General features: G+C 44.1%; 1 protein-coding gene across 1 annotated transcript in view; it reads right to left on the bottom strand.

The window, feature by feature from the left end:
* The window catches only part of clip2 (CAP-GLY domain containing linker protein 2), a 137,834-nt gene that overhangs the window by 25,234 nt on the left and 86,416 nt on the right, over positions 1–26,184 (bottom strand). The window contains exons 4-11 of the mRNA XM_060848083.1: positions 22,814–22,938; positions 20,891–21,104; positions 19,625–19,822; positions 16,262–16,365; positions 13,503–13,563; positions 8,573–8,677; positions 4,134–5,048; positions 942–968 (exon numbers count right to left, since the gene is read on the bottom strand). Of these exons, the coding sequence (XP_060704066.1) occupies positions 942–968; positions 4,134–5,048; positions 8,573–8,677; positions 13,503–13,563; positions 16,262–16,365; positions 19,625–19,822; positions 20,891–21,104; positions 22,814–22,938 (1,749 nt within the window). The remainder of the gene's footprint in view (positions 1–941; positions 969–4,133; positions 5,049–8,572; positions 8,678–13,502; positions 13,564–16,261; positions 16,366–19,624; positions 19,823–20,890; positions 21,105–22,813; positions 22,939–26,184) is intronic.

Here is a 26,184-nt window from a genome sequence, read left to right as displayed (position 1 = left end):
CTAGTCTGAGGGAGCATATTCAATTGTAAAGGTCTCTGTTGATACACATTTACAGGAGGCTTCTAATTTACGACTTGTGTTCATACGCAGGATATAACAACTGGCCCTCCTGAAGACTAGGTTCCTGGGTGGCCATTGAGATGATAAGAGGCTTAATGACAGAACGCTGAATCACTGCATCCTCTGTGGTCAAGAATGTCTAAAGTCTTCAGGCTTGTTTGTACATTAAAGTCATTAACTGTCTTCATTAAGCAGCTCTCAGCTTGTAGATAATGTGACAATTACACACTTGGGGAGCTCCTTCGTGATAGAGGCAAAGCAGTGACCTCAAGGAGGAGTGGAAGCCGAAGAATAAAGCACAAGGTAACATTAATACATTTCTCATTAAGTACCCCTCACCTTGGCACACATTCCCACCTGCACGTCCTCTATAGTCAGCATTGTGTGCTATACTGTTGCTGGCACATGTAGATCCTTACAGTGAGGAAGACGGTTAGTTTTCTAAAAGCAAGCAAGAGATAACACCATCAGTGCTGCTGCAGAGTTAAACAAGGTCGCAGCCTGTTGTATAGCACGAGCGAAACCATCAGCCCCACTCAACCGTGAGGCAGCCTCACTGCTACACTGACCAAGAGGAAAACGCTGTTGGCAATGCACCCCAGAACTGTCCAAAGGCAGGAGCACTGCAGCAAAGCCATGCACACAATATAACATGCAGTGTTATTTGGCAAGCGTGTGGAATCTCATCATTGTGCTTCTTGTCCCCTCCTGCCACGGTTAACGATAAGACAGTGATGGGGTTAAATAAAAAAAAACGAGTGGCAGCATCAGGGATACATTGAAAGAATCTGAAACTGACATCAAGAAAGGAAAGTTCCAGAAGCTTAATAAAGTTAGTATGCAAGCTGCAGCTTCTCGACAATGTTTCTCCATGTGAATACATGCTTTTCCCTTGCACTGGATTGGGCCTGTGCATTCTTTTGCCATCCACATGAAGAAATCTGCCTCATCTCCAAATCCAGCTCAGTCCAAAACAAATCAAACAATCGTGTTAAAATTGAGTGCATTCATTTTCTCATTGAAAAAGAAGAGACTTTGCAGCACTGAAACTTATGAAACAAATATGTGAGTCCAAGTTGGTGATTGTAAGTAAGAGATCAGTGTCTTAGTTCGCCGAGGGTTAATAGGTGAAGGGGAGAGGAAGGCACGTACAGCCTGTGAGTTGATGCTTCTTTGTGTATAATGCAGCATGGTGCACGACGCATGCCCTCTCCTCCACTCTGACCTTCCTACCAAGTAGGCCTGGAAATGAGATAACTTTAAGATTCTGAAAAACTTTAATGTAGACCCTTGGTTTCAGAGAGTACTCCTCTGCTCTTATGGTGAACAAATAATCATGATCTTCAGGCAATGTTAAGAAAGGAAGCTAGAATAGCCCGACAAATACCCATTCATCCAGACTGTTGTAAAGCTTGGGGCTAATGCCACAAGAATCTTTGGCATAAATAGGGAGGATGTTGCAGCTGGCATCACACCAGTGATACCTTCAATGTGCAGCACAGCCTGGCATAGGCAGCATGGCTAGACAGCACACCTTGGGAGATAGTCTATTGAAAGAAGCCTAAACTTGTTTAATCCCAGCTCAGTGCCACTGTGCACCAACCAAGCTCGCAACTTTATATCAAGACCTTTCAAACTTTCTTAACCAGAAGGTACTATCATTTCCAGGAGAAAGATTCCTGCTCCAATCTGAAACTGATGAAGAACCTCCAAGTTGCTGCTGGTATTCTCCATTGTCTGGTAGGTCAGTGCTGGCTTGGGGAAGGGCCACTGAGATCTGGGTTCAAAGCTCACTGCAAATGTAAGCAGTGTAATCCACAATGACACTTCACTGCAGGATCACAGGCTAGCTACATTGATAAAAGCCTCATGCTTTACGTTTGGCTCTCGAGCTGTTGGCCTGGGACTGTAGCAAAATGGTGGCTATGATTTTCAAGCATTGATGTCACTAAGAGCAGGCTGTGACAAACAGGGACCGCAATGCATCTGGAATGAGTTGGCAATTTAGCCGACCAAGTCCAGGCCACAGTGGGATTCAGCTGATGGTCATACCCTTTCTTAGGCATCACGGTGTGTTCATGACAATCGATACAAGTGAGACATTAACATCATATATCTTCCTAGTCAACAAGACTGAAAGTTCCTTATTTGTAGCTCAAGGCATCTTACAATTTGCAAATTGGCTGCACCATCACAAACTATCGATAGGTTGTGAATCACTTTGGCCATACCAGTAGGTGCCAGGTCTCCAACCCATGGGACAATTCCTGCTGCCACTGATACTTTACCTGCAGAGTTTGGTCACTCATCAAGGCTACCAGATATACCCTGGCAGCTGGCTGAGGGTCCTGGGGGAGGGCACAGGCAAGCTATCCCCTGATGCTGCGCAGTCTCCCACAACGGTTCCGCCCCCCTCCAACAGCATGGAAACGCTGCCCCACTCTCCCCGCACCCCCCTCAACACCTCACCTCGACCTCGTCAAGCCTACCTAGCCAACTCTAGTGAGTCCTTTGCAATCAACTCATCCAGCCTGGCCTACTCCGCGGCTGCTTACCCAGGGGCTTACGGCCAGCCTGGCTTGATCACCACTGTCAACGGGCAAGAATTCTTGGAGGTGGACATCTACCCTCATGGGGGCAGTAGCCTGGATTTCAGCCAACCAGGGTACGGGGATAGGGGGAGTGGGGGTGGAGGAGGGGGCTGATGGGGAGAGCTGAGGGTATGGGAGGAGGTGTGGAGAGGGGAGGGTGGGGGAAGGTGAGGGTATGGGGGAGGTGAGAATTTGGGAAGGGGTGGGGAGAGGTAGGGGTGCGGGAAGGGGAGGGCTTGGGGGTGGTGAGGACATGGGAGGGTGTGTGGAGAGGTGAGAGTAGGGAAAGGTGAGGGATGTGGGAGGGAGTGGGGGAGGCGAGGGTGGGGGAAGGTGAGGGTATGGGGAGGTGGGGATGTGGGAGGGTGTGAGGGGAGTGAGAGTGGGGGAAGGTGAGGGTATGGGGGAGGTGAGGGTGGGGAAGGTGAGGGTATGGGGGATGTGAGAGTGGGGGAAGGTGAGGGTATGGGGGTGGTGAGGATGTGGGAGGGTGTGTAGAGAGGTGAGGGTGGGGGAAGGTGAGGGTATGGGGGTGGTGGGGATGTGGGAGGGTGTGGGGGGAGAGTGAGGGTGGGGGAAGGTGAGAGTATGGGTGAGGTGAGGGTGGGGGAAGGTGAGGGTTTGGGGGAGGTGAGATTGGGGAAAGGTAAGGATGTGGGTGGGGGAGGTCAAGAGTAGGGAAGGTCAAGAGTGGCGAAGACGTATGTTTCCAGCTGATAACCAGGCTCGATGTCTCTGTTTAAAATTAAAACCCCTTTGTCTTTCTCACTTGGATATTAAATGGGCTGCTAGCGTATTCATTGCTTAATTCCTGTGAAGCTGTCCACTGTCTGTTGGGGTATAATCCTAGATCACTGACTGCCATCAGAATCTGGTACAGGGCCCTCCATTGGACTGTGATTAGAAATAGGAGCTCTGGCCAATGTCCTCTCTCAAACACGGTCACCTGGGGCAAGGACAGAAAGTCCTCTCGTTGCCTGCTAAAGTGTTAACTCTTCCTCAGAGTGAAGGCTGAGTCTTGGCTCCAATACTCACTGCGTACATTTTCTGAGACATGGACAGACCCTGGAAAACACTTCGTTAAACCTCCTGCAGTTTTGTTGGCCCTTGCCTCCTGTGTATTTGACTGTGATTTGCAGCATTAAGAACTCAAATATGCAGCAGCTGTGCTCAAAATTATTGAACCATTAAATTACATTCCACATTAGCAAATACATTATATTCCCTTGCCCTTCAATGGAACAGTAACATTGGTCTTAAACTCAATGTACATAATAGCATATAAAGTTAAACCCATGACATTATCTATTTAACATTTAATTATGATCAAATTATTTCCAACTTATTAAAATTGTTAATTTTCTTTGTTCTATATTGTTGAAGTTGATTTTAACCAGAGCACAGTAAGACTAACATGATTTCTCCTACCACAGACAGACCAGAGATATATTTAATGGGGTTTTTTTGTGTATATTCTCATACTTCAGAAGAATGACGAGCTTCCAGTGCCTGAAGTTTCTCCTGTAGGTTCCTGAACTCCTGCTTGTGTTGGATCTCAGACTTCTGGAGCGCCTCGTAGTCTGTCATTTTTCTCTCAGCTGCAGCTATCTGCTCCTTTAAGAAGCTGATGGCCTGCGCTTGGTCTTTGTAATCAGCATGAAGTTTCTCCTGCTCACTGAGTCTCAGCTCAGCGTTTCGGAGCTGATCGATGGTCACCTGGAGCTCTTGCCTGTGCTGACAGGTTGTGACCTCCAACTTGTTCCGCCAGTTTGCATTGCACTCTTCCAGTTCGTATTTGGCTTCCTGCAGCTTAACTCTGAAGTCCTCTTTCTCCTTGATGTGCAGTGCCATCTCAATCTCGTGCTTGGCTTTCAGATTCTCCCATTCGAGTTGGTGCTCCATCTTCAGGCTTTCTAGGGTGGCTCTTAGCTCCACTAGCTCACTGTTCTGAACATCACTACCTGCAATCAATGAGACTTTAAGTTCCTCTAGAGACTTCTGATGGTCAGATACTAAAGTGTCCAGTTTGTTCTTCCAATTGTCCATCATCTCCATGTTTTCCTTAGTTGCTTGGTGCAGTTTCTGTCGAAGGTCACTGATATCCTGCGAGTACTTCTCATTGGTGGTCTTCAACTTTTCCATTTCCTCCTGATACTCCTGCAACCTGGCCTCATATTTCTCCTTCAGTAGGACATTCTCACTTTGATGCTCTTTGTTGACCGCTGACAGCTGTTCTCGTAACTTGAGGACCTCTGACTGCAGACTGAGGCTCTGCTCGGGTGTGTCTGATTTGTCCGAGTTTCTCAATCTCTGCTGCAGTTCCTCAATTTCGCTGTTCTTCAAATTCAGTTCATCCTCCAGCTGGACAATTCTGGACTTTTCAGCTACCGTCGTGAGCTACAGTCAGAAAATCAAAGAAAACGCAGTTAGTACTCAATGATTTGCTGCTCAGATGGTTCCTATTAATAGAAATGCCAGTGGGACATAATAGCTCCTCTACATTATTTGTTGCAAAGTTGCTGTTCCATATCTTTAATTTTAAGATGCAGCAGAAATACAATTTTCGTTCCGATTCAGTTTGGCTGACAAAACAAAAGCACACCTCCAACATCATAGTGTCACAACAGCGAGTCAATTGGCTTTGTATATGAAGCCTAGACTGGGCCATGCTTCATGGAACCCTCAGATGTGGTGTCCTTACTTGAGAAAGGATGTACTGGCACTGGAGGGGGTGCAGAGGATTAGATTACTTACAGTGTGGAAACAGGCTCTTCGGCCCAACAAGGTCCACACTGACCCGCCGAAGCGCAACCTACCCATTCCCCTAGGATGTTCACTAAGTTGATTCCGGAGTTGAGGGGGTTGGCTTATGAGGAGAGACTGGGATTGGAACTCATTGGAGTTTAGAACCATGATGGGAAAGTGCTGAAAATCACTCCAACCAAGGCACGACACTGCTTTCAACATTTACATGATACTGCCATTTCTCAAACATTCTCAAAACTTTCACACTGGACCTAACCTCGGGAAATCTAAGGTTATAAATTCCTGTCCATTCACGTTAAAATGATGACATGGAGGAGTCTTTTTTTTGGTTCCCACTCAGTCAGCGAAGGGGTGCATTTGAGAGGAGTAACAAAGAGATATTTGTTCCAAGAATGTAGTCCCACTTCATTATCATTATCCTGAATCTATGTCCGATTCACCAATCCCTTGTCAGGAAACTGTTATACAGTCCACTGATTGAGGGGAGATGATGATGGTGTGGTGGTAATGTCATTGGACTAATAAACCAAAGTCCCAAGCTAATGTGACCTGGAACACGAATCCCACCATGGATGTGTGAAACTTAAAGTAAAAAGTTTGGAATTAAAAGGTAACCAAATTGAGGCCATGTAACCACTGATGGGTCTTGTAAAAACTCCAATGCATTACTAATTTGCCATCTCTACCTGGTCTAGCCTAAATATGACTCTAGACCCATACCAATTAGAGGTGAATAATAAACGCTGGCCTAGCCAGCCAATCCTGCATCCCATGACTGAAGAAAAATGATGACTATATTTATGCATGTAAAAACTACAATTTTCCTGGACAATTTCAACATGTGGCATTTAGTTCTATTCAGATAAACTTGATCCTTCATACTACATCCTGCACACATCTGAATCCTCAGGTGACTCTCTGTGTGGAGTTTGCACATTCTCCTTGTGTCTGCGTGGGTTTCCTCCGGGTGCTCCAGTTTCCTCCCACAATCCAAAAATGTGCAGGTTAGGTGAACTGGCCATGCTAAATTGCCCCTAGTGTTAGGTGAAGGGATAAATGTAGGGGAATGGGTCTGGGTGAGTTGCGGGTCAGTGTGGACTTGTTGGGCCGAAGGGCCTGTTTCCACACTGTAAGTAATCTATTTAAGTAATCTCTTCCCCATAACTTTTATGCCATTTTATCTTAATAATTGGCCATTTTTGTTGCATTGTTTCATATTTTCATTGGATTTTTCCCTTTGGAGAACAATGGGGAAGCATTGGAAGAGTAAGCAAGCTGATCATCTGCCACTTTGGACATCATCAATGCTTCAACATTTTCACAAAAAGGTGGTTTGCAGGTTCAGCAGGTAATTAAGAAGGCAAATGGAATATTGTTCTTCATTGCGAGAGGGATGGAGTTTAAAAACAGAGAGGTTATGCTGCAGCAGTATAGGGTACTGGTGAAGCGCACCTGGAGTACTATGTGCTGTTTTGGTCTCCTTACTTGAGAAAGGATGTACTGCCACTAGAGGGGGTGCAGAAAAGGTTGATTTCAGGGTTGAGGGGGTTGGCTTGAGGACAGACTGAGGAGACTGGGATTACATTCACTGGAATTCAGAAGAATGAGAGGGGATCTTATGGCGGGTGAAACTAAAACTAGGGAACATAGCCTCAAAGTAAGGGGAAGCGGATTTAGGACGGAGTTGAGGAGGAAGCTCTTCACCCAGAGGGTTGTGAATCTGTGGAATTCCCTGCCCAGTGAAGTATTTGAGGCTACCTGATTGAATGATTTTTAAGGCAAAGATAGATAGTTTTTTTGAACAGAAAAGAAATTAAGGGTTACGGTGAGAGGGCGGGTAAATGGAGGCGAGTCCATGAAAAGATCAGCCATGATCTTATTGAATGGCGGAGCAGGCTGGAAGGGCCAGACGGCCTACCCCTGCTCCTAGTTCTTATGTTCTTACGTTTTACAAATGAGAGCAGATTTATAGTTTAATGTCTGAAGGGAGCTTTCATTCCAACTTCTGCCAACTTTTATCAACCTGTCCCATTGTGTTCATCATAATGCCCCTTTGCAACATTTCCTTTATAACATCTAAAACAACACTTCCATTTAGCAAGATAAGGGGACCGTATTTCTTCCATGTTACACACCATCCTGATTTGGACATACATCATCATTCATTATCATTATGTTAAAATCTTGGTACTTTCCACCAAACGGCACGATGGAATTACCCTCACCACCACGTTCTCACCAGCACCCACTGACCAGCAACAAATGCCAGTAGTGCTACCTGTCATGCCAGAGAGAGAGAGAGTTGACCAACTATCTCTGCTACCATGAAAGAGCAAATTACTGCAAGATGCTGGAACGTGTACTGAAAACAACAAATGCTGGAGATCACAATGGGTCAGACAGCATCCATGGAGAGACAGCAAGCTAATGTTTTGAGTCCAGATGACTCTCCATCAGAGCTCTTCAGCTCTGATGAAGAGTCATCTAGACTTGAAACATTAGCTTACTCTCCATGGATGATGTCTGACCCATTGTGATCTCCAGCATTTGTTGTTTTCATCTCTGCTACCATGTTTAGTCATAGCTGCAGTTAATATTGAGAACAAGAGTTGAGGGGGCAGTGGCCAATGAGCCTGAAATACCATATTATTAACACAAATTCATCATTTGGTATTATTTTAATCTGATTTAAGATTCGAGTCCATGGTCGCTGCCCAGCATTTCCAGTAATTCAGCACAAAATAGTCTGGCCAGTTGCTTCACATGCAGCTGATGGCACAGATAGAGCAAGGGGAGAGAGGAGGGGGGGATGGGAGGTGAGGAGAGGGCGTATCAGAGAGCTGTTTTTCTGTGCATTCACCAGAAAGCTCAGCTTCCTGAGACACACTCGATGGATTAGATTATGTGCCAAGCAATGTTTAGCAGACCAATACGCCAAGCAGAAAAAAAAGGGCTTTAAAAACACAAATGTCAAAAGAAAATCAGTCCCACCGTGTTCTCCTTTCCAACATGAAGAGTGAGATCATGAACAAAGCCGATGTGCTTGCAAATGAAACAAAGCTTTTGTGATGCCAAGCCATTCTCAGGCAAGCTATGAGACTGACTGAGGGAAAAGCACTGAGGAGGGTTGGGGAGGGGTTGGCACATCGTTTTACCCGAGTGTCTTCAAACTCCTTCTGGAGTTTTCCAGCTTTAGTCCTTTCAAACAGCAGGCTGTGCTCTAGCTCCCGAATACGGGCATGCTCTAACTTTGTCTGTGTCTGTTAGTCCCGAGGGAAGAAGATGAGAAAGTAACAGAGAGAGGGAGAGAGAAAGAGAGAGAGAGAGAAAAAAAGAGACACAAAGACACTGTAACAGCTCAGCACAATAAAATCACAAGGAGGGAGGCAAATACAAAAAAGTTTACAAAGTCAAACATTCAGACTGATGGCAAGATTTCTCCTGAATGAGCCTGCTGATTTTACACTTTGTGCATCAAGCATTCAGAGCAAATCCAAAGAGGCTATTACATTTCATGTAGAGCAGCTCAACACTAAGGGTTGAGCTTCCAGGTTAGTCATGCACACAAAGCTTACTCATCTTCCCATCTTTGGCAGGGGATGGACTTGCATTCTGCAGTTTCTCACGGTAGCAAGGCCACAATTAGGGCTAACAGTTTATAAGACAGTACCACCTCATTACATCGAGAAGGAACACTCAGAGGACAGCCCTCATGCTTTCCTCTGTTGCAGGAGTAACAAAAGCAGCGGAATTCTTTTCAAAAGACCCCGAATCATGGACTGTGTTGCACCCATTCCCTATACCCTTCAGGCTCATGGTTTGCTTGGTTTAAAGCAGGGTGTGTTTTTGCACACTGTTCTTGTAAGTTTCAGAAAATAATGGAAGAGGGGAGAAATAGTGACCAGAACTACAAACCTACGCAAATGCAAAATGCTTATCTCTTTATGGTAAAATGAAAATGAGATTACCTGGAGAATTTTATTATCGATGAACTGACGTTCCACAGTTAATGGTCATTTTTTGCACTGTCCACATTATTTCACATTTGACCCAAATGACAGTTTTAAAACTTTTTACGCAGACAATCTTATATTTTCTGCTAGTACAATACCATCAGATAAAGGACTAATCACCTATACTTCTGGCTCAGCTTTTCATACTGAATTACTTCTGAGTCAAACTGGCTGGCTCTCAGCTCCTTGGAAAATCCTCACTCTCCAGTAGATTTTTATCTTAAATATTTTAAAACTTTGTTTCTTGCAATGACGGGGCACAGCCTCAATACTGCTAGATCCAGGACAGCCCATTGCAATGGATCATTAAAAAAGGCAGTTATATCATACTTACACTCTCAAGAGGAATCAGTGTCATCAAATTCAAAATGGTGGGGCGGGGGGAGAGTTGGAGCATCATTTTCAACAAAAAGACTGTGACGTTAGAACTTCGATTTCGAGCGCAGTTCATACAACTGTACAGCACAGAATAGGCCCTTCGGCCCATTGAGTCTGCATGGACGACACAAATCCACTACTCCCGCATTTCAGCACATGGCCCATTGTTATGAATGTTCTGACACTTTTACTATCAGGGATGTGAGGAGTGTATTAAGAGTAAGGAATCTCACCTTGGATAAGGCAAGAGTTTTCCCCATACCATCGCAAGTCCTTGGCTTATTTACACTGTAGAACTTTGTTAGCCAAATGGGCAAAATCAAAAATGTGGCTTGGATATTAAAGTGCTCCTGAAACTGCATGACCCAATGACTTAAAATAAGGAACTGGCAGCAAGCCAGAGAGAAAAGCACAAAGTGGATGTTTAAAAATAAAATCAAGCCCACAAAGAGAAACATTTTCTTCACTGCCTGATTCATTTAAGGATGTCCTAAGGTAGTCATTCTGTGCTGGTTGATGAACAAAACTCCAGCAGGAAATACCTTGGGTCGTGTCTTATCAGACTTCACAATTGAGTTTCATTTTAATAAGTGAGTGCCTGTTCCAGACAAGCTCATCCAAGGAAGGTCCTCACATAGAAGCCAATTAGCTACTTCTATAGAAACTGAAATCAACAGCATGAGCTCATTGTATTTAACAGGTTGCTCATTATACTCAACAGGTTATTAAACACAGGGATTTTCTGTAATACACTTTGACAATGGAAAAAGAAATAGCTCAAATAGATAATCAAGAGGAACTTCATGCATCTACACACAAAAGAAGCATGTGGCAAAAGTGCATGCTAGATAGGAAACAAAATACAAGATTGACAAGTTTATAATTGCAAATGTCATTGAAGCACTATGGGCAAGATCACATTTGTAAAAAAAAAGGGAAATACATCAACTCGAGACATAGCTGCAGGATGACATTGATTGGGAGCTCATATTGAAGAGTATATGACAGGTAGAAAGGACAAGAGTGAGGAAAAGGTGAAGGCTGACTCTGTTAAGCAACAACAGTATTAGCTCAATAGACAGGAGTGACCTAAGTTCAGGAAAACAGGATGTACAAGCAATTTGGGTGGAAATAGAGAAATGATAAATGCAAGAAGTTACTTGCAGGAGTACAACAGAGCAGAAAGGAAGAGTTTATCAGAAAGATATGCCAATAATTGTGATGGGCTCTAATCTAAGTATACACTGGAAAAATCAGACAGGAAAAAGGAGCCCAGATGAGGGGTTCATAGAATGCTTTAGGAAGGTTCCTTTGAACACCATGTTCTGAAGCCAATCAGAGAGCAATTTATACTAAACCTGGTACCGCAAAATGAGATAGGACGAACTAATGATATCATACTGAAAGACACTCCTAAGTAGCAGTGATCATAATATTACTGAACTTTACATTTGGTTTGAGGGAGAGAAGGGTGAATCTAAGACCAGAATTTTAAATTTAAATAAAGACAATTATTAGGACATGAAAGCAGAGTTAAGTGAACTTGCAGTGTAGCTCAAGGTCAATAGAGACACAGTGGAAGATACTGAAGGGGATGTGTTAGAATACAGAAAATGGGTACATTGTAATGAGCACGAAAAGTTCAAAGCAGAGTACCCACGAACCATAGTCGGTAGAAAAGTTATAGATACTGTCAAATTTAAAGGAAAAACATACAATTGCACACAAATGAATGGCATATTAGAAGACTAGATATATTTTGATATAAAGTAAAGAATGACTGAATGAAGTAACAAAGAGGGGAAATGAGAGTACAGAGAAAACTAATTTACTTATAAAACAGACAGTAAAGATTTCTAAAGTTTTTTTAAAAAGTAACAAAGTGAGTTTTGGTCCTATGGAAAGTGAGCCTGGGAAATTAGTAATGGGAAATAAAATGGATGAATAGAACAGGTATTTTGCATCAATTTTCACTTCACAGGAAACAAGTAACATCCCAGAAATAGCTGTACATCAGCAATCGAAAGGGAAGGAGGAACTCAAACAAATTACAATCATCAGGGAAGTGGGACTCAGCAAATTCTTGGAGCTTTGGGGTGACATGTCATCAGACCCTGCTAGACTTTATCCTAAGAAATGGCTAGTGAGATAGTTGAGGCATTGGACTTAGATTTCCAAAATTCACCGATTCAGGGAAGATTCCCTTTGATTGGAAAATAGTGAGTATTTTCAAAAAGGAAAGGAAAGGAGATTAAAAATAAGTCAGGATAACAACATCTGTTTGGGAAAGTGTTGGAAGCCATTATTAAAGCTATAACAATAGGGCACTTGAAGATATTCAAGGTCATCAGGAAGAGTCACTATGACTTTGTGAAATGGAAATTACAATTTATTGGAATTCTTAGAGTCAGTAATATGTGATGTGCATAAAGAGGAAACAGTGTACCAGATATAAATTTCTAGTAAGCACTTGATAAGGTGTCACATCAAAGATTATTGCAGAAGATTTAAAAACTGGTGCAGGCAGTAACTTGCTGGTAATGCATAGAAGATTGGCTGGTTAATAGCACTGGTCTCATTATTTATGGAAGGATGTAAATGCATTCGAAGTAGCCCACTGAAGATTTACCAGGTGGAATAACTGGGCTGCCTTCTGAAGAAAACTGAGCTGGACAGGTTGAGTAAGAGGTGACCTGACTGAACCTGAGTGGTCTTGGCAGGATGGGATGTGAAAAGTAGGTTTTCTCCAGTGCGAGAATCCAGAACTAGGGATCATTGTTTAGAAATAAAGGGTTATCCATTTAAGATGGGGATGAGGAGAGTTTTGTTTTTCGCACAGAGGATAAGTCTTTGAAACTTTCCTCCTCAAAAGGCAACGGAAGTGGAGCCTTTGAGGCATTTTAAAGCAAGCGGTTGGAAGGTTTTTGAAATGCGAAGTGTTCAGAACAGCCATGATTTTATTGAATGATGGAACAGGCTTGAGGAGCCTACTCTTGCTCCAAATCCAAACAATCACGTGTGTGTACATGGTTAGCTTTATTCTTTCCAATCCACCCTGCCACAGCAAGACAGTGATAATTAATAATTCTGCCCTTACGTGGAAATCCTCTGTCCCATGGTGAAAACTGGGAAGATTGTTCCTTTCCAAACTCAGCAACAAAAGCTATAACATACCGACTGACAAAACCATTTGCAGGTCCATCATATTACAATGAGTTAAACACTTTCGTTGAAAGCATGTGAAAACGAATGAGGTGCTTAGGATAACTCCAGCGGTTTCTCAGTCATGTTATTTCTGAATGACTGCCTTTGGTATTGGAAGTTCCATGGTGATAGATCCCTCGTTTAACAGTTTGTTTTTCAAATTGTTTGGCAGTGAAAGGCCATATCTGGGAACTCAGAAACTGTCAGGTAATAAAAACAAGAATCTTTCTATATGTCTCGGTGGCCAGGCTTGGAGCAATTTCTGTGGAGGGAAGAGCAAAATACGTTTACCTGAAGACATTTTCTGAAACACCTACAATTTGCTTGACTGATGTGCTCCTGCCAAGCAGCACTGTCTGTAGTGCCAAGAAAACTGTGGGAACACAATGCTGGAAAAGGTGTGTATCTCAGCTTGGGTGTATTGTTGATGAGCCCAATGTGTTTCATCAGTAGAGGTACGGATCACATTATCTGCATTCAACACTTTTACCTCTAAATCTCCTTTGGTAATTGATTCTTCTTCCACTCGGAACTGGAGATCCTCGATTTTCCTGTTGAACCATAAAAGCAAAGGTATAAAAATGAACGTTAAATCTTCAGAGACATTACACCTGCTATAGGAACATAGGTCCCAATATTTTGATTTGATTTTCTAGAAAAGATTGGCATTTTATTCTGGAAAAACTGAAGAGATAAGACCTTGGCTTTGAGATGTTAAATAGCTGTGGATGTCAAGAATCAATTGAATTTTTTTAAAGTCGGAGATCAATAGGGTTTTGCTGGGCACGGATGTCAATGAATCAGTGATACTAATATAAGGCAATAGATGGAGCTGAGGTACAGACCAAAGATGATTTAATCAAATGGTAGAAATAGCGAGAGGGACCGAAAGAGCTACGTCTGAATCCTTTTCAGCCTCACTAGATTAGATTAGATTACTTAGATTACTTACAGTGTGGAAACAGGCCCTTCGGCCCAACAAGTCCACACCGACCCGCCGAAGCGCAACCCACCCATACCCCTACATTTACCCCTTACCTAACACTACGGGACAATTGAGCATGGCCAATTCACCTGACCCGCACATCTTTGGACTGTGGGAGGAAACCGGAGCACCCGGAGGAAACCCACGCAGACACGGGGAGAACGTGCAAACTCCACACAGTCAGTCGCCTGAGGTGGGAATTGAACCCAGGTCCCTGGCGCTGTGTGGCAGCAGTGCTAACCACTGTACCACCGTGCCGCCCATCATACCACCGTGCCGCCCATTATACCACCGTGCCGCCCATTATACCACCGTGCCGCCCATGTACCACCGTGCCGCCCACTGGAGGCCCAAACCCCAGCTCTTACAGATTCATAGAGTTAAACAACATAGAAACAGATCCTCCAGTCTAACCGGTCCATGCCATTGATGTTCCCAACCCAAACTAGTCCCACACCTGCCTGCACTTGGCCCATATCCCTCCAAACCTTTCCTATTCATGTACTTATCCAAATGTCATCCTTGAGTATAGAAAAACCCACATTGACTCAGAGGTTAGCACTGCTGCCTCACACCATCAAAGGACCTGGGTTCCATTCCAGCCTTAAATGATTGTCAGTGTGGAGTCTGCACATTCTCCCAATGTCTGTATGGATTTCCTCCGGGTGCTCCGGTTTCCTCCCACAATCCAAAGACGTGCAATTCAGGTGAATTGGATATGCTAAATTTCCCATAGTGTCCAAGGATGTGCAGGCTAGCTGGGTTAGCCTTGGGAAATGTAGAGTTACAGGGATAGGGTATGGGGCTGGGGCTGGGGCTGGGTGGGGTGCTCTGCAGAGGGTCAGTGTAGACTCAATCGGCTGAATGGCCTGCTTCCAAAAACTGAATCAAAAAGTAATCAAAATAAAAATCTTATACTACTGACATGTAATAACTGAAAGAAATCTCGAAGTAAGTTTGCAATTTCAGGAGTAGCTGCAAGATCCACCGACTCTTTTTGACCCACCATTTTGATTCTCGTGCTTTGATTTGCCAGTTCTGATCTCTTGTCCCTCTAATCTCCTGAATACAAGCCCTACACCCTCACCAAAACTTTCTTCACAACTTCTAAAGTCATCTCTGCCTACTTCAAACTTCTCTACAAACTTTTTTAAAAATTCTTTCTCAGCTTTTTTACACCTCATTAAAGTGGATGTATTAATTGAAAGACATTCTATAAACCCACTGTATAAGCACAAGTCATCCTGACTGGAATTAATGTGGAGAAAGTGAGGACTGCAGATGCTGGAGTACCAGAGTTGAAAAATGTGGTGCTGGAAAAACACAGCAGGCCAGGCAGCATCCGAGGAGCAGGAGAATCGATGTTTCGGGCATAAGCCCTTTCTTATGCCCGAAACGTCGATTCTCCTGCTCCTCGGATGCTGCTTGGCCTGCTGTGTTTTTCCAGCACCATATTTTTCAACTCTGGAATTAATGTGGTGAAACCAGAAATTGTGTGATACAGTATTAAAGCAGCACCAATCTAGACAGGTTGATCATCAATTCTTTGATCTTAATGTGCTCATCACATCGAGATTAAGTCTGGGAAGGTATTTCCACATTGTTATTCATCTCTAAACAAATGCACTCTGTTGGGATTCAGTGGCTGTCACATTAGATTAGATTCCCTACAGTATGGAAACAGGCCCTTCGGCCTAACAAGTCCACACCAACCCTCCGAAGAGTAGCCCACCCACACCCACTCCCCTATCCTATCCTGACTAATGCACCTAATATTATGGAAAATTTAGCATGGCCAGTTCATCTGACCTGCACATCATTGGACAGTGGGAGGAAACCGGAGCACCCGGAGGAAACCCACACAGACACAGGGAGAATGTGCAAACTCCACACAGTCACCTGAGGCGGGAGTCAAACCCCAGGTCCCTTGCGCTGTGAAGCAGCAGTGCTAACCACTGAGCCACCGTGCCGCCCTTACAACACCATTTAAACATGGAACAAATCTCCCACTCCTTAGTCAAGTATCTCTTCTTCTACCTGGTTCTTTGAACCGATATTCACATAAATCATTACCTGTGAATGGAGGCTGATGAGACACCACCCTATTTGGACGGAGGTTTCAGGACTTATAATGGTCTGACTAACTCTAAACTCTCCATTTTCTTCATTCCTGCTGCTTCCTGGACTTACCAAGTCTCCTTCCCCTTTCTCCTTCCCCTTCCCCTTTTCTCTTTTCCTCCCTCCGATTTTAAAATTCCCATTACCTTTTCTCCTCTTCCAGTGTGTTTAACAGTTCCAGTTTTTGTTTCTCAGCATTGTTCAGCCTGGTTCGTACAAGCTGGAGGTTCATCTCAGCCTCTGTCGCATACTGCAGGAAGAAAAGGCAGGTGGTCACTCCTTATCTGAACAGCTTTTAACCTACTAGATTTTCACTGGGACGGAGATGTCCTGTGTGCTCACAGGGTTCATTGCAGTAAACCCTGTGCCGTGTTACTGTCTGACATAAACAGGAGATGCAATGGAGCTGATTTTATTGGGATGGTAGAGAGCCTGGGAAGTTAGGGTCAAATCAATTCAACAGCTTTTAGGAACCTCCGGCGGGATCACATAGCCACCCAATTGCTAATGAGTTGCCTTCAAGACTTCAGTCCCTTTAAGGGGAGATCCAAGATCAAAGACTGATTGTGTGCCAGTAGTTCCTCCAACTGAAACAGCACCACTGGGAGTGATGGCCACCGCTGGAACTGCATCCAATTTAGGGGAAAGCAGCATGGACGGTGTTCTCTGAAGAAGGAAAGTGGGGATTGATATCACTAAGGCTAGTCAGGATGCTGGGGAGGGAAGGAGGTTTCTGCAGGGGATGACACTGTTTTGATTGACTTTCCATCTCCTACAGAGTGAACTTGCATGGTGGCCACCTGGTATCACTGGAGACACGTCAGAGGGTTCAGCTGCTGCTGGCAGAATGCTCATCGTAGTAGGAGGAGGCCCTTAAATGGCTTCTGAGTGGAAAGACCATCCTTCACACTCTTTTCCTCAAAAAAAGGACTCTTGCAGCACCATGGTAGTGTCACTCCCTCTGGGCCAGGATGCTCAGGCTCAAGTCCCACCTGAGGTGTAAAATAACATCTCTGTAAAAGTTGCTTAGGAAATCTCTAGAATTCCAAAGTGTTGGGAATGCAAACAGTGCCTCTCCCAATTCTCCAGCACACACTACTCCCATCCCAGCTGCTCTTAAAGGTTCCCTTATCCATTCCTGGAGTTTAGTTTTGGGAGAGTCCTCTGTCATTGATCTCAACAGAACGTGCACAGTCTAACTTGAACAAGCAATGTCTGGTACTCTGTTCGATTAAACAGCCAACATACTGAACTGGTGGTAAATGAGAAAATAGCTGATGATGCAAATCTAATCCACGACACAAAGAAGTCACGTCTAGGAAAGTCTAGCATTAGTTGGTCATTCTCCTGTAGTCATACGGTGTTAGTTACATGACAAAGAGAGTGAGCCATTCCATCCATTCTAGAGCTGTAAATCTGTGAGGATTGACAAGGAGCAGTCTGCGGTAAGGTCGCGGCACTAGGAAGTCAGAGCCCTAGGCAGACATTCTGAGGATGTGGGTTCAAATAATGGTGAATGGAATCTGAATTCAATAAAATTCTGGGATTAAAAAGCTGATCTAATGGTGACCACTTTCTTGATACTAGATTTTATTTTGAAGGAGGTTATAAGACAGAGCCTTGGGGAGTTCCTTTTTAATGTAGGTATAATAGAAGCAGCCTGAATGGGTGGGTTGAGCTCCCACAGAACCAGGATGTGTAGCTTTAGTCTTTCAGTAGCAGCTGCTGCTGGGATCCTGAAGCTGGATGTGGAAGCTGGGTTTCCTCTGTCTGTTCCAGCTAAAAGCTCAGGCTCTTTTCCAGCTGCTAGAACTGCCTATGAGACAATCTGTTTTATTGAATTTGCCTTTTGCCAATGCTGTTACTATATTGGAACAGTTACTGTTCAGTCGTTAAATAATCTATTATTCTGTTAAGTTTTCCAATAGAGTTAAGTTATTCCAAATTCTTCTTTCTTTTGTTGTATTTTAACTATAGTGTGTGAATAAAGTGTGTTGAGTAGTTTGACCAATTGAATTGCACCTGGAATGCAACACCTTACACTTACCTATAAAATAAGAAAAAGTTAGGATCTAAACTACTTTCTTAATATATTTTGAGGAGGTTTGGTCTGGTCCATAACACCACGAAATTATTCTCGATTGTTGTAAAAATGTATCCGATTCACTTTATGGGTTTCCATTAAATGTCTTTGAAGGAAGGTCTGCCATCCTTAGCAGGCCTGTGGCCTACATGTGACTCCCAGTGTGACTGACTCTAACTACCAGCTTGGAAAATAAGGATGGGGAATAAATGCTGGCCCAGCTAGTAGCACCCACATCCCATGAATGAATAAAAAAAATCTTGTGATTGAGCTTAAAGAAATGTAACTGACTGGATATTTAGACTATTTCACCAACTATTTCACCTCAAAAATGGTCAATCCCATTTTTCAACTAAATACTATAGCCATGTCGAACCCACTCAATCAGTTAGTCATTTTGTTGGTGGTTCACTTGTGTAAATACAGGTCAGTTAAATTAACTTCAAATCAACGAAGTTCTTCTTAAAACTTCAAACAAACCTCATCAACTATGACGTGGAAATGATTGATTTTCAGTGTTAAAAGAATTTGAATAGAACTCTTCAATAACAGGTACAAAATGACTACATTGGTGAGAAGAGATTGCAACCTGTCATTGAAATGTTATTGAAGAGTTCTATTCAAATTCTTTTAACACTGAAAATCAATCATTTCCAAGTCATAGTTGATGAGATTTGTTTGAAGTTTTAAGAAGAACTTCATTGATTTGAAGTTAATTTTAACTGACCTGTATTTACACAAGTGAACCACCAACAAAATGACTACATTGGTGAGAAGAGATTGCAACCAATTTAAAATGGATTAAAATCTTCACTGAAACAGTAGAAAAAAAGAAAGAACTCTGGCAGAAATAGCTGAAAATGCTCAATACTGACATAAACTATGATTTGAAATACAAACCAGTTAATGATTTTGCAAATCCTATTTTAGAAACAGTGAATTTAACTCAAAATGAAGAGGTGCTTTGCAAAACTAGTGTGTTAATCGAAATCTCTCACAAAAATAAAACTGCATGGTTGTTCTACTTTTGCTTTGGCTAAAGAGTGGTGCATCTTTGGAATTCTCAGAGAGCTATAAATAATGATGCTCATATAATGAACAGTTGCAGGCACGATGGACTGAATGGGCCTCCTTTTGCAGTGTAATAATTCTGTAATCCCGTGATATTCAAGACAGATAAATACAAGTGTGCTATTGGAACAAAGGGATATCGAGGTAATGCAGGAATGTGAATGAACCATGATCGTGTTGAATGGCATAGTAGGACTGAAGGGACTGAATGGCCACTCAAGCTCCTATTGCTCATGTTCCTGTTGCCCTGGTGACAACAGCCCGTGTCACTCCATGGAGTCCAGGCCAGTGTTATGAAAGATGTTGGTTTCAAAGGGTCCTGTCCTTTTTGTTACACCTTTGCCTCAGTCTGTACCTGTGCATGTGTGGCCTTCAGAAGAGCCAGCTCTTTCTCCACCTCACAGATATGGCTAGTTGCCTTGGCGACCTCGGCTCGCTCCAGGTCTCGCTCGGCCAGCAGCTGTTCAATGTGCTGCTGCTTCTCCTTCAGGGCTTCCTGCAGGGCGGTGGTGCCTGAGATCTTCCGGGCGTAGCGAGAGGATGTCTCGGTCAGCTGACACAGAGAGAGAGAAAGACAGAGAGAGAGAGAGAGAGAGAGAGAGAGAGAGAGAGAGAGATAGAGATATTAATGGCGGTTGTACACACTCTCAGGCTGTGTGATAGTCACTCATCTAGTAACTGGAGATCAACACCTGAAGATCCAAAATCAGACAGACAGCAACAGGTTGGTGTGTCATAGGGAGGGTCACATACCTGTGTGTGCCTGGGGGCGGAGGGTGTTTCTGTCAGAGGGTGGGGACGGGGAGCTGTGTGTCTGGGGGCATGGTAGGGGTGTGCTGTGTGTGCGTGCGCGCACATGCCTTGGGATAGCAGGTGTGGGAGGGCTGGGAGTGGAAGGTTGTGCATCTGGAGTTGGTGGAGGGAGTGATGGGCATCCAATGGAGGGTAGTGATGATGGGGAAGGAGGCCCATTAAATGCAGGTCAGGTCACGATGAAGGCTGGGATAAGCCTAGAGCCATCTGGTGAAAGACCAACACCATTCTGACATGTCTCAGGATGTCCCAATGGAGCGCTCAAACACAGAGAAACCAGCAGGACAGGCAGCAGTGGAAGGCTAAACTTCACTAAAAGCAAGAGCTACCTGCTCCAATATTTTAGACACCAAATGTAAGCAGGATTTTAACTGTGCTGAAACCAGAAACATCTGTAGAGAGAAAGCAGAGTTAACATTTATCTAGTGATTGTAACAGGGTCAGCCAGGTGGCCCCCATAGGAGCTCCCTGATTGGGGCTGTTAATCTAGTCCAGTTAGGGAGCCCTGGCTAACAGAGAAAAACAGGACTGTCAGAGGTCCTGATTCTTTGGTACCTGACTCTGAATTAGGCAATGCCAGAGTCAAGGACTGTTCACCTGCAAATAAAGAGTGACTTGGTGATGGGATACCGGCCTCTGTGGAGTTCTCTCAGTCTAGAGTCTGGTAAACCTTCTGCAGAACAGAATGGTCACTGGACCGGAAATGTCAGCTCTGCTGTCTCTCCACAGATGCTGCCAGACCTGTTGGATTTTTCCTGCAGTTTCTGTATTAGCAGCATCCACAGCTCTTTGTATTTTGTTTCCTTACCAGTCCAGTGCGGCTCGGTCTCCCCCCGACAGATGAAGCCACGGAGCTGACCGAACTTATTGAGGAGCTGCTCGGACTCTGAGTCAAGGCAGAGACCCCCATGGCCATCCTTTTACTCTTCTTGGTTTTGGCTGGTGTGGTCGACGGGAAGCCAATCCTCATCACCTTGTGAATGGGAGCAAAGAGACCAAACTTGGGTGGGCACTGGAAGTATCTGCAAGAGATAGAAACAAGGGTGGGGTGTGGTCAGAGGAAATGTGTCAGGAACACGGGTGAAATACAGCCATTGGCGTACTGCACTCCCCACCTGCAGGAGTGATAAGGTTAACCTGCCGTGGAGGAGCTACTGGGGTGGATTTCAACAATTCTCTGCTCAAAAGCCCAGGAAACTGACCTGATACAAAGCGTCACACACACAGACATCTTCAGGCCAAAACTCAGGGAATTCCAGCCAAAGGCAGCCTTTTCCTAAGGATATCTTCACTATTAAGTACTTTCAATCCATTAGAAAGACCTGACCTCCTGAAGGGTAAGGCACAAAAAAAGCTGCTCACCACCTTCGAATCAGAACGGAGATCACTAAGTGTGATCCAATGTGATCACTAAGAATCAGATAGGTCACTCCGTGATCACTTTAGAGATCACAAGCTCCCATGAACTGTAAACAGTCCAACTAACAATTCCTGTAGTTGTCCTTGGAGAGGGGCAGAAAAGTGATCCATGAGTCTAGACTCCAGTGTCTTTGCTTTGGACATCTCAACATGAATTGGATGCTGCAGTTCAACTTGAAGGTGGAACTGAAGCTCATGGGACCAGTGAGGTCTTGAATTATTTACAAAATTAAAACACTTCCTTGATTAACAAAATAATTCAATCTTTACAAAATTAAACCATCAGAGAAACTAACCCACTGTCAGATCTCAACAATGGGAGACAGGTTCAAATATAATGGGACAAATAATTAAAAAGAATTCGATCAAATGTACAACTTTTCATCAAACTGGTAGCAGCTATGGTTTATGCTTGAGATGAGCTACCTTCTGCACTATCCTGTTCTTTTCTCCATTATCTATCCAGCCAGTGTCCTCCACCCCTTTGGCATCATCCTCATGATAAAGGTGTGATTGTATTTGTAAAGACATATGTTATAAGATCAACCACTTACTTGTTCAAGCATACCTTAATTAGTCATAGAGGCATAGAGATATACAGCACGGAAACAGACCCTTCAGTCCGACTTGTCCATGCCAACCAGATATCCCAACCCAATCTAGTCCCACCTGCTAGCACTCTTTTGTTTATTTATTCATGGGATGAGGGCATCACTGACTAGGCAAAATTTATTGCCCATCCCTAATTGCTCAGAGGGCAGTTAAGAATCAAGCACATTGCTGTGGGTCTGGAGTCACTGTAAGCCAGGCCAGGAAAGGATGGCAGATTCCTTCCCTAAAGCACATTAGTGAATCAGATGGGTTTTTCCCAACAATTGGTAATGGTTTTGTGGTCATCATTAGATTATTAATTCCAGATATTTTTATTGAATTCAAATTCCACCATCTGCATGGCAGGACTTGAACCTGAGTCTCCAGAACATTACCTGGGTCTCTGGATCAACATACCACGAGGCATTGGCCTCCGTTATACTTGACCTATCTCCCTCTAAATCCTTCCTATTCATATACCCATCCAGATGCCTTTTAAATGTTGTAATTGTACCAGCCTCCACCACTTCCTCTGGCAGCTCATTCCATACACGCACCACCCTCTGCATGAAAACCTTGCCCTTAGGTCCCTTTTAAATTTCTCCCCTATCACTCGAGTGGTGGGGCACTGATATTAAGTAGGGCTGGGGCGCCAGGGTAATGTCAAAGGCCCAACGTACCCACTCCTGCGAGTCGTGAGGTTAATGAGGGGATTCATTACCTTGTGCCAGCGACAGCGCCATCATTTTTTCCCAGTGGTTCATCGAGTTCAACTCCACACCACTCGCCCTTTGCAAAATCCGTCTCTCCGACATACTTTACAACTCCAGTTTTAGTGCCACCCACCTGTAAAACAAAAGATAAAAGGAACCTAGGTGTAAGTAAAAACGCTGTGTCAGTATGATCTCAGTCATCACAGCATCAAGGTGTCTGCCAAATGGGTGTCCCATCCTGGCGCAGGTCCCAATGTCTGCCCCATCATTCAACCAATGTATAGCCATGAGTGACAGAAAAGGCTGGCACCGAGTGGTCACCCTGGCAGGGCATACTGGGCAGAGGCCTCTGAAGGATGGGGCTAGATCCTATTTGCACAGATTCCCTTTGCCTTCAGAGCCTTCTCAAGACTAGGTTCCTGCACATAAGCCAACTCCTAGAGCACATTCAGTAGCTGAAATCTAGCAGTCGCCTATAACACTTGGCAATGTAACCTCTCATTTATCTTGTTGCTGTAGTTTGATTTCTGCTCATCACCGAACCTGTTAAACTCCAGTGTCTGGTCCTGGCCTGACTCCAGAGCTCAGTAATGAGAGGGACCCTCTAAGGCAGGGAGTGAGGGCAGCCTCAAGAGAGCATTACTGGGCTCTTCATACACCATCATGGTGTTGTAAAGCTTGGTTTGTAGGTGGGAGGGACAGAAGGAAATGGTGGCATTTGCAGAACCCACTGATCCAGTTAGTTCTTGTCCTGGACAGGAAAACATAGCAGCACAGGGAAACCTCAATTTGATAAATATTAAGAAAGGCGACTGTTGAACAATCTAGTCTTTTCAACTTAAATAAGGGCCTGAAAGCAGAACTGAACTTGCAAATTAGGTGAAGGAAGTGGTCAGAAGAGTAACCATTTAAGGGTCAAATATTGAAATATTTAATATCTTTGAATACAGGAATAGATACATTCCAATGAGAAAGAAAAGATCCAAGAGATGGACCTACCCTCCATGGTTAATGAGAAACGTTACAGACTAAATCAGATTTAAAGGCCCAATGAATGCACAAAGAAGGGTGGCAGGTCAGAAGACTGGATACAACATGAACATCAGCACAGGCTGACTAAATCCATATAAAGATGGAAAATTACTGTATGAGAGAAAGCAACCTAGAAATATAAAAAGCGATAGTAAGGATTTCTGTAGATTTTTTAAACAAAGTTAATAAAGTGAGAGCTGGCCTGACAGAAGGTGAGCATTTTGCATCATCTTCACCACAGATAGTAAGGCAATCCGATGTCAAAGCAGAAGTAGGCCGTTCAGCCCCATCGAGTCTGTTCCACCATTCAATGAGATCATGGCCGATTTGATATACCTCAACTCCACTTTCCTGCCTTTCCCCCCCTAGCCTGGGATTCTCTAGCTGATTAAAAATGGGTCCATCTCAGCCCTGAATATACATGATGACTGAGCCTTGACAGCCGTCTGTGGTAAAGAATTGCACAGATTCACAACCCTCTGAATCCAATCCTAAGAGGGAGATCCTTTATTCTGAGATGATGCCCTCTGGTCCTAGACTCTCCCACAAGGGGAAACCACTTTTCCACATTTACTGGACAAGTCCCCTCAGAATCCCTACATGTTTCAGTAAGGTTGCCTCCTAGTTTCTTCCCATTGTCCAAGGATGTGCAGGTCAGGATGGAGTATAGAGTCATAGAGATGTACAGCATGGAAACAGACCCTTCAGTCCAACCCGTCCATGCTGACCAGATATCCCAACCAAATCTAGTCCTACCTGCCAGCACCTGGCCCACATCCCTCCAAACCCTTCCTATTCATATACCCATCCAAATGCCTTCTAAATGTTGCAATTGTACCAGCCTCTACCACTTCCTCTGGCAGCTCATTCCATACACGTACCACCCTCCCCCTGAAAAAATTGCCCCTTAGGTCTCTTTTATATCTTTTCCCTCTCACCCTAAACCTATGCCCTCTCGTTCTAGACTCCCCGACCCCAGGGAAATGACTTTGTCTATTTACCCTATCTATGCTCCTCATAATTTTGTAAACCTCTATAAGGTCACCCCTCAGCCTCTGACGCTCCAGGGAAAACAGCCCCAGCCTGTTCAGCCCCTACAGCTCAAATCCTCCAACCCTGGCAACATCCTTGTAAATCTTTTCTGAACCCTTTCAAGTTTCACAACACCTTTCCGATAGGAAGGAAACCAGAATTGTACGCAATATTCCAACAGTGGCCTAACCAATGTCCTGTACAGCTGCAACATGACCTCCCAACTCCTGTACTCAATACTCTGACCAATAAAAGAAAGCATACCAAACGCCTTCTTCACTATCCTATCTACCTGCGACTCCACTTTCAAGGAACTACTAACCTGCACTCCAAGGTCTCTTTGTTCAGCAACACTCTCAGGCACCTTACCATTAAGTGTATAAGTCCTACTAAGATTTGTTTCCCAAAATGCAGCACCTCGCATTTATCTGAATTCAACTCTATCTGCCACTTCTCAGCCCATTGGCCCATCTGGTCAAGATCCTGTTGTAATCTGAGGTAACCCTCTTAATTGCCCATTACACCTCCAGTTTTAGTGTCATCCGCAAACTTACTAACTGTACCTTTTATGCTCGCATCACAATCATTTTTGTAAATGACAAAAAGTAGAGGACCCCGCACCGATCCTTGTGGTACTCCACTGGTCACAGGCCTCCAGTCTGAAAAACAACCCTCTACCACCACCTTCTGTCTTCTACCATTGAGCCAGTTCTGTATCCAAATATCTAGTTCTCCCTTTATTCCGTGAGATCTGAGCTTGCTAATCAGTCTCCCATGTGGAACCTTGTCAAACACTTTACTGAAGTCCATATAGATCACATCTACCACTCTACCCTCATCAATCCTCTTTGTTACTTCTTCAAAAAACTCAATCAAGTTTGAGAGACATTATTTCCCACGCACAAAGCCATGTTGACTATCCCTAATCAGTCCTTGCCTTTTCAAATACATGTACATCCTGTTCCCTCCAACATCTTGCCCACCATCGAGGTCAGGCTCACTGGTCTATAGTTCCCTGGCTTGTCCTTACCACCCTTCTTAAACAGTGTCCACTAATCTTTTTCAAGCCCTGACCTGGCTTGGCTCTTGAGTGACCCTGGCATCTCATTGTAAGCCAGGTGCTACTATAGCACGACATAGAGTAGTTTGTGCCAGGACGCCGAGTGAACATTGTGGATGCTGGAGAACGGAGTTGAAAAATGTGGCGCTGGAAAAGCACAGCAGGTCAGGCAGCATCCAAGAAGCAGGAGAATCGACGTTTTGGCATAAGCCCTTCATCAGGCCAAGAACGTCGACTCTCCTGCTCCTCGGATGC

This window comes from Hemiscyllium ocellatum, chromosome 31, assembly GCF_020745735.1.
Source record: "Hemiscyllium ocellatum isolate sHemOce1 chromosome 31, sHemOce1.pat.X.cur, whole genome shotgun sequence".
NCBI classification, from domain to species: Eukaryota; Metazoa; Chordata; class Chondrichthyes; order Orectolobiformes; family Hemiscylliidae; genus Hemiscyllium; species Hemiscyllium ocellatum.
The sequence above is the reverse complement of the archived record's forward strand: the minus strand, read 5'-3'. Positions and strand labels throughout refer to the sequence as shown.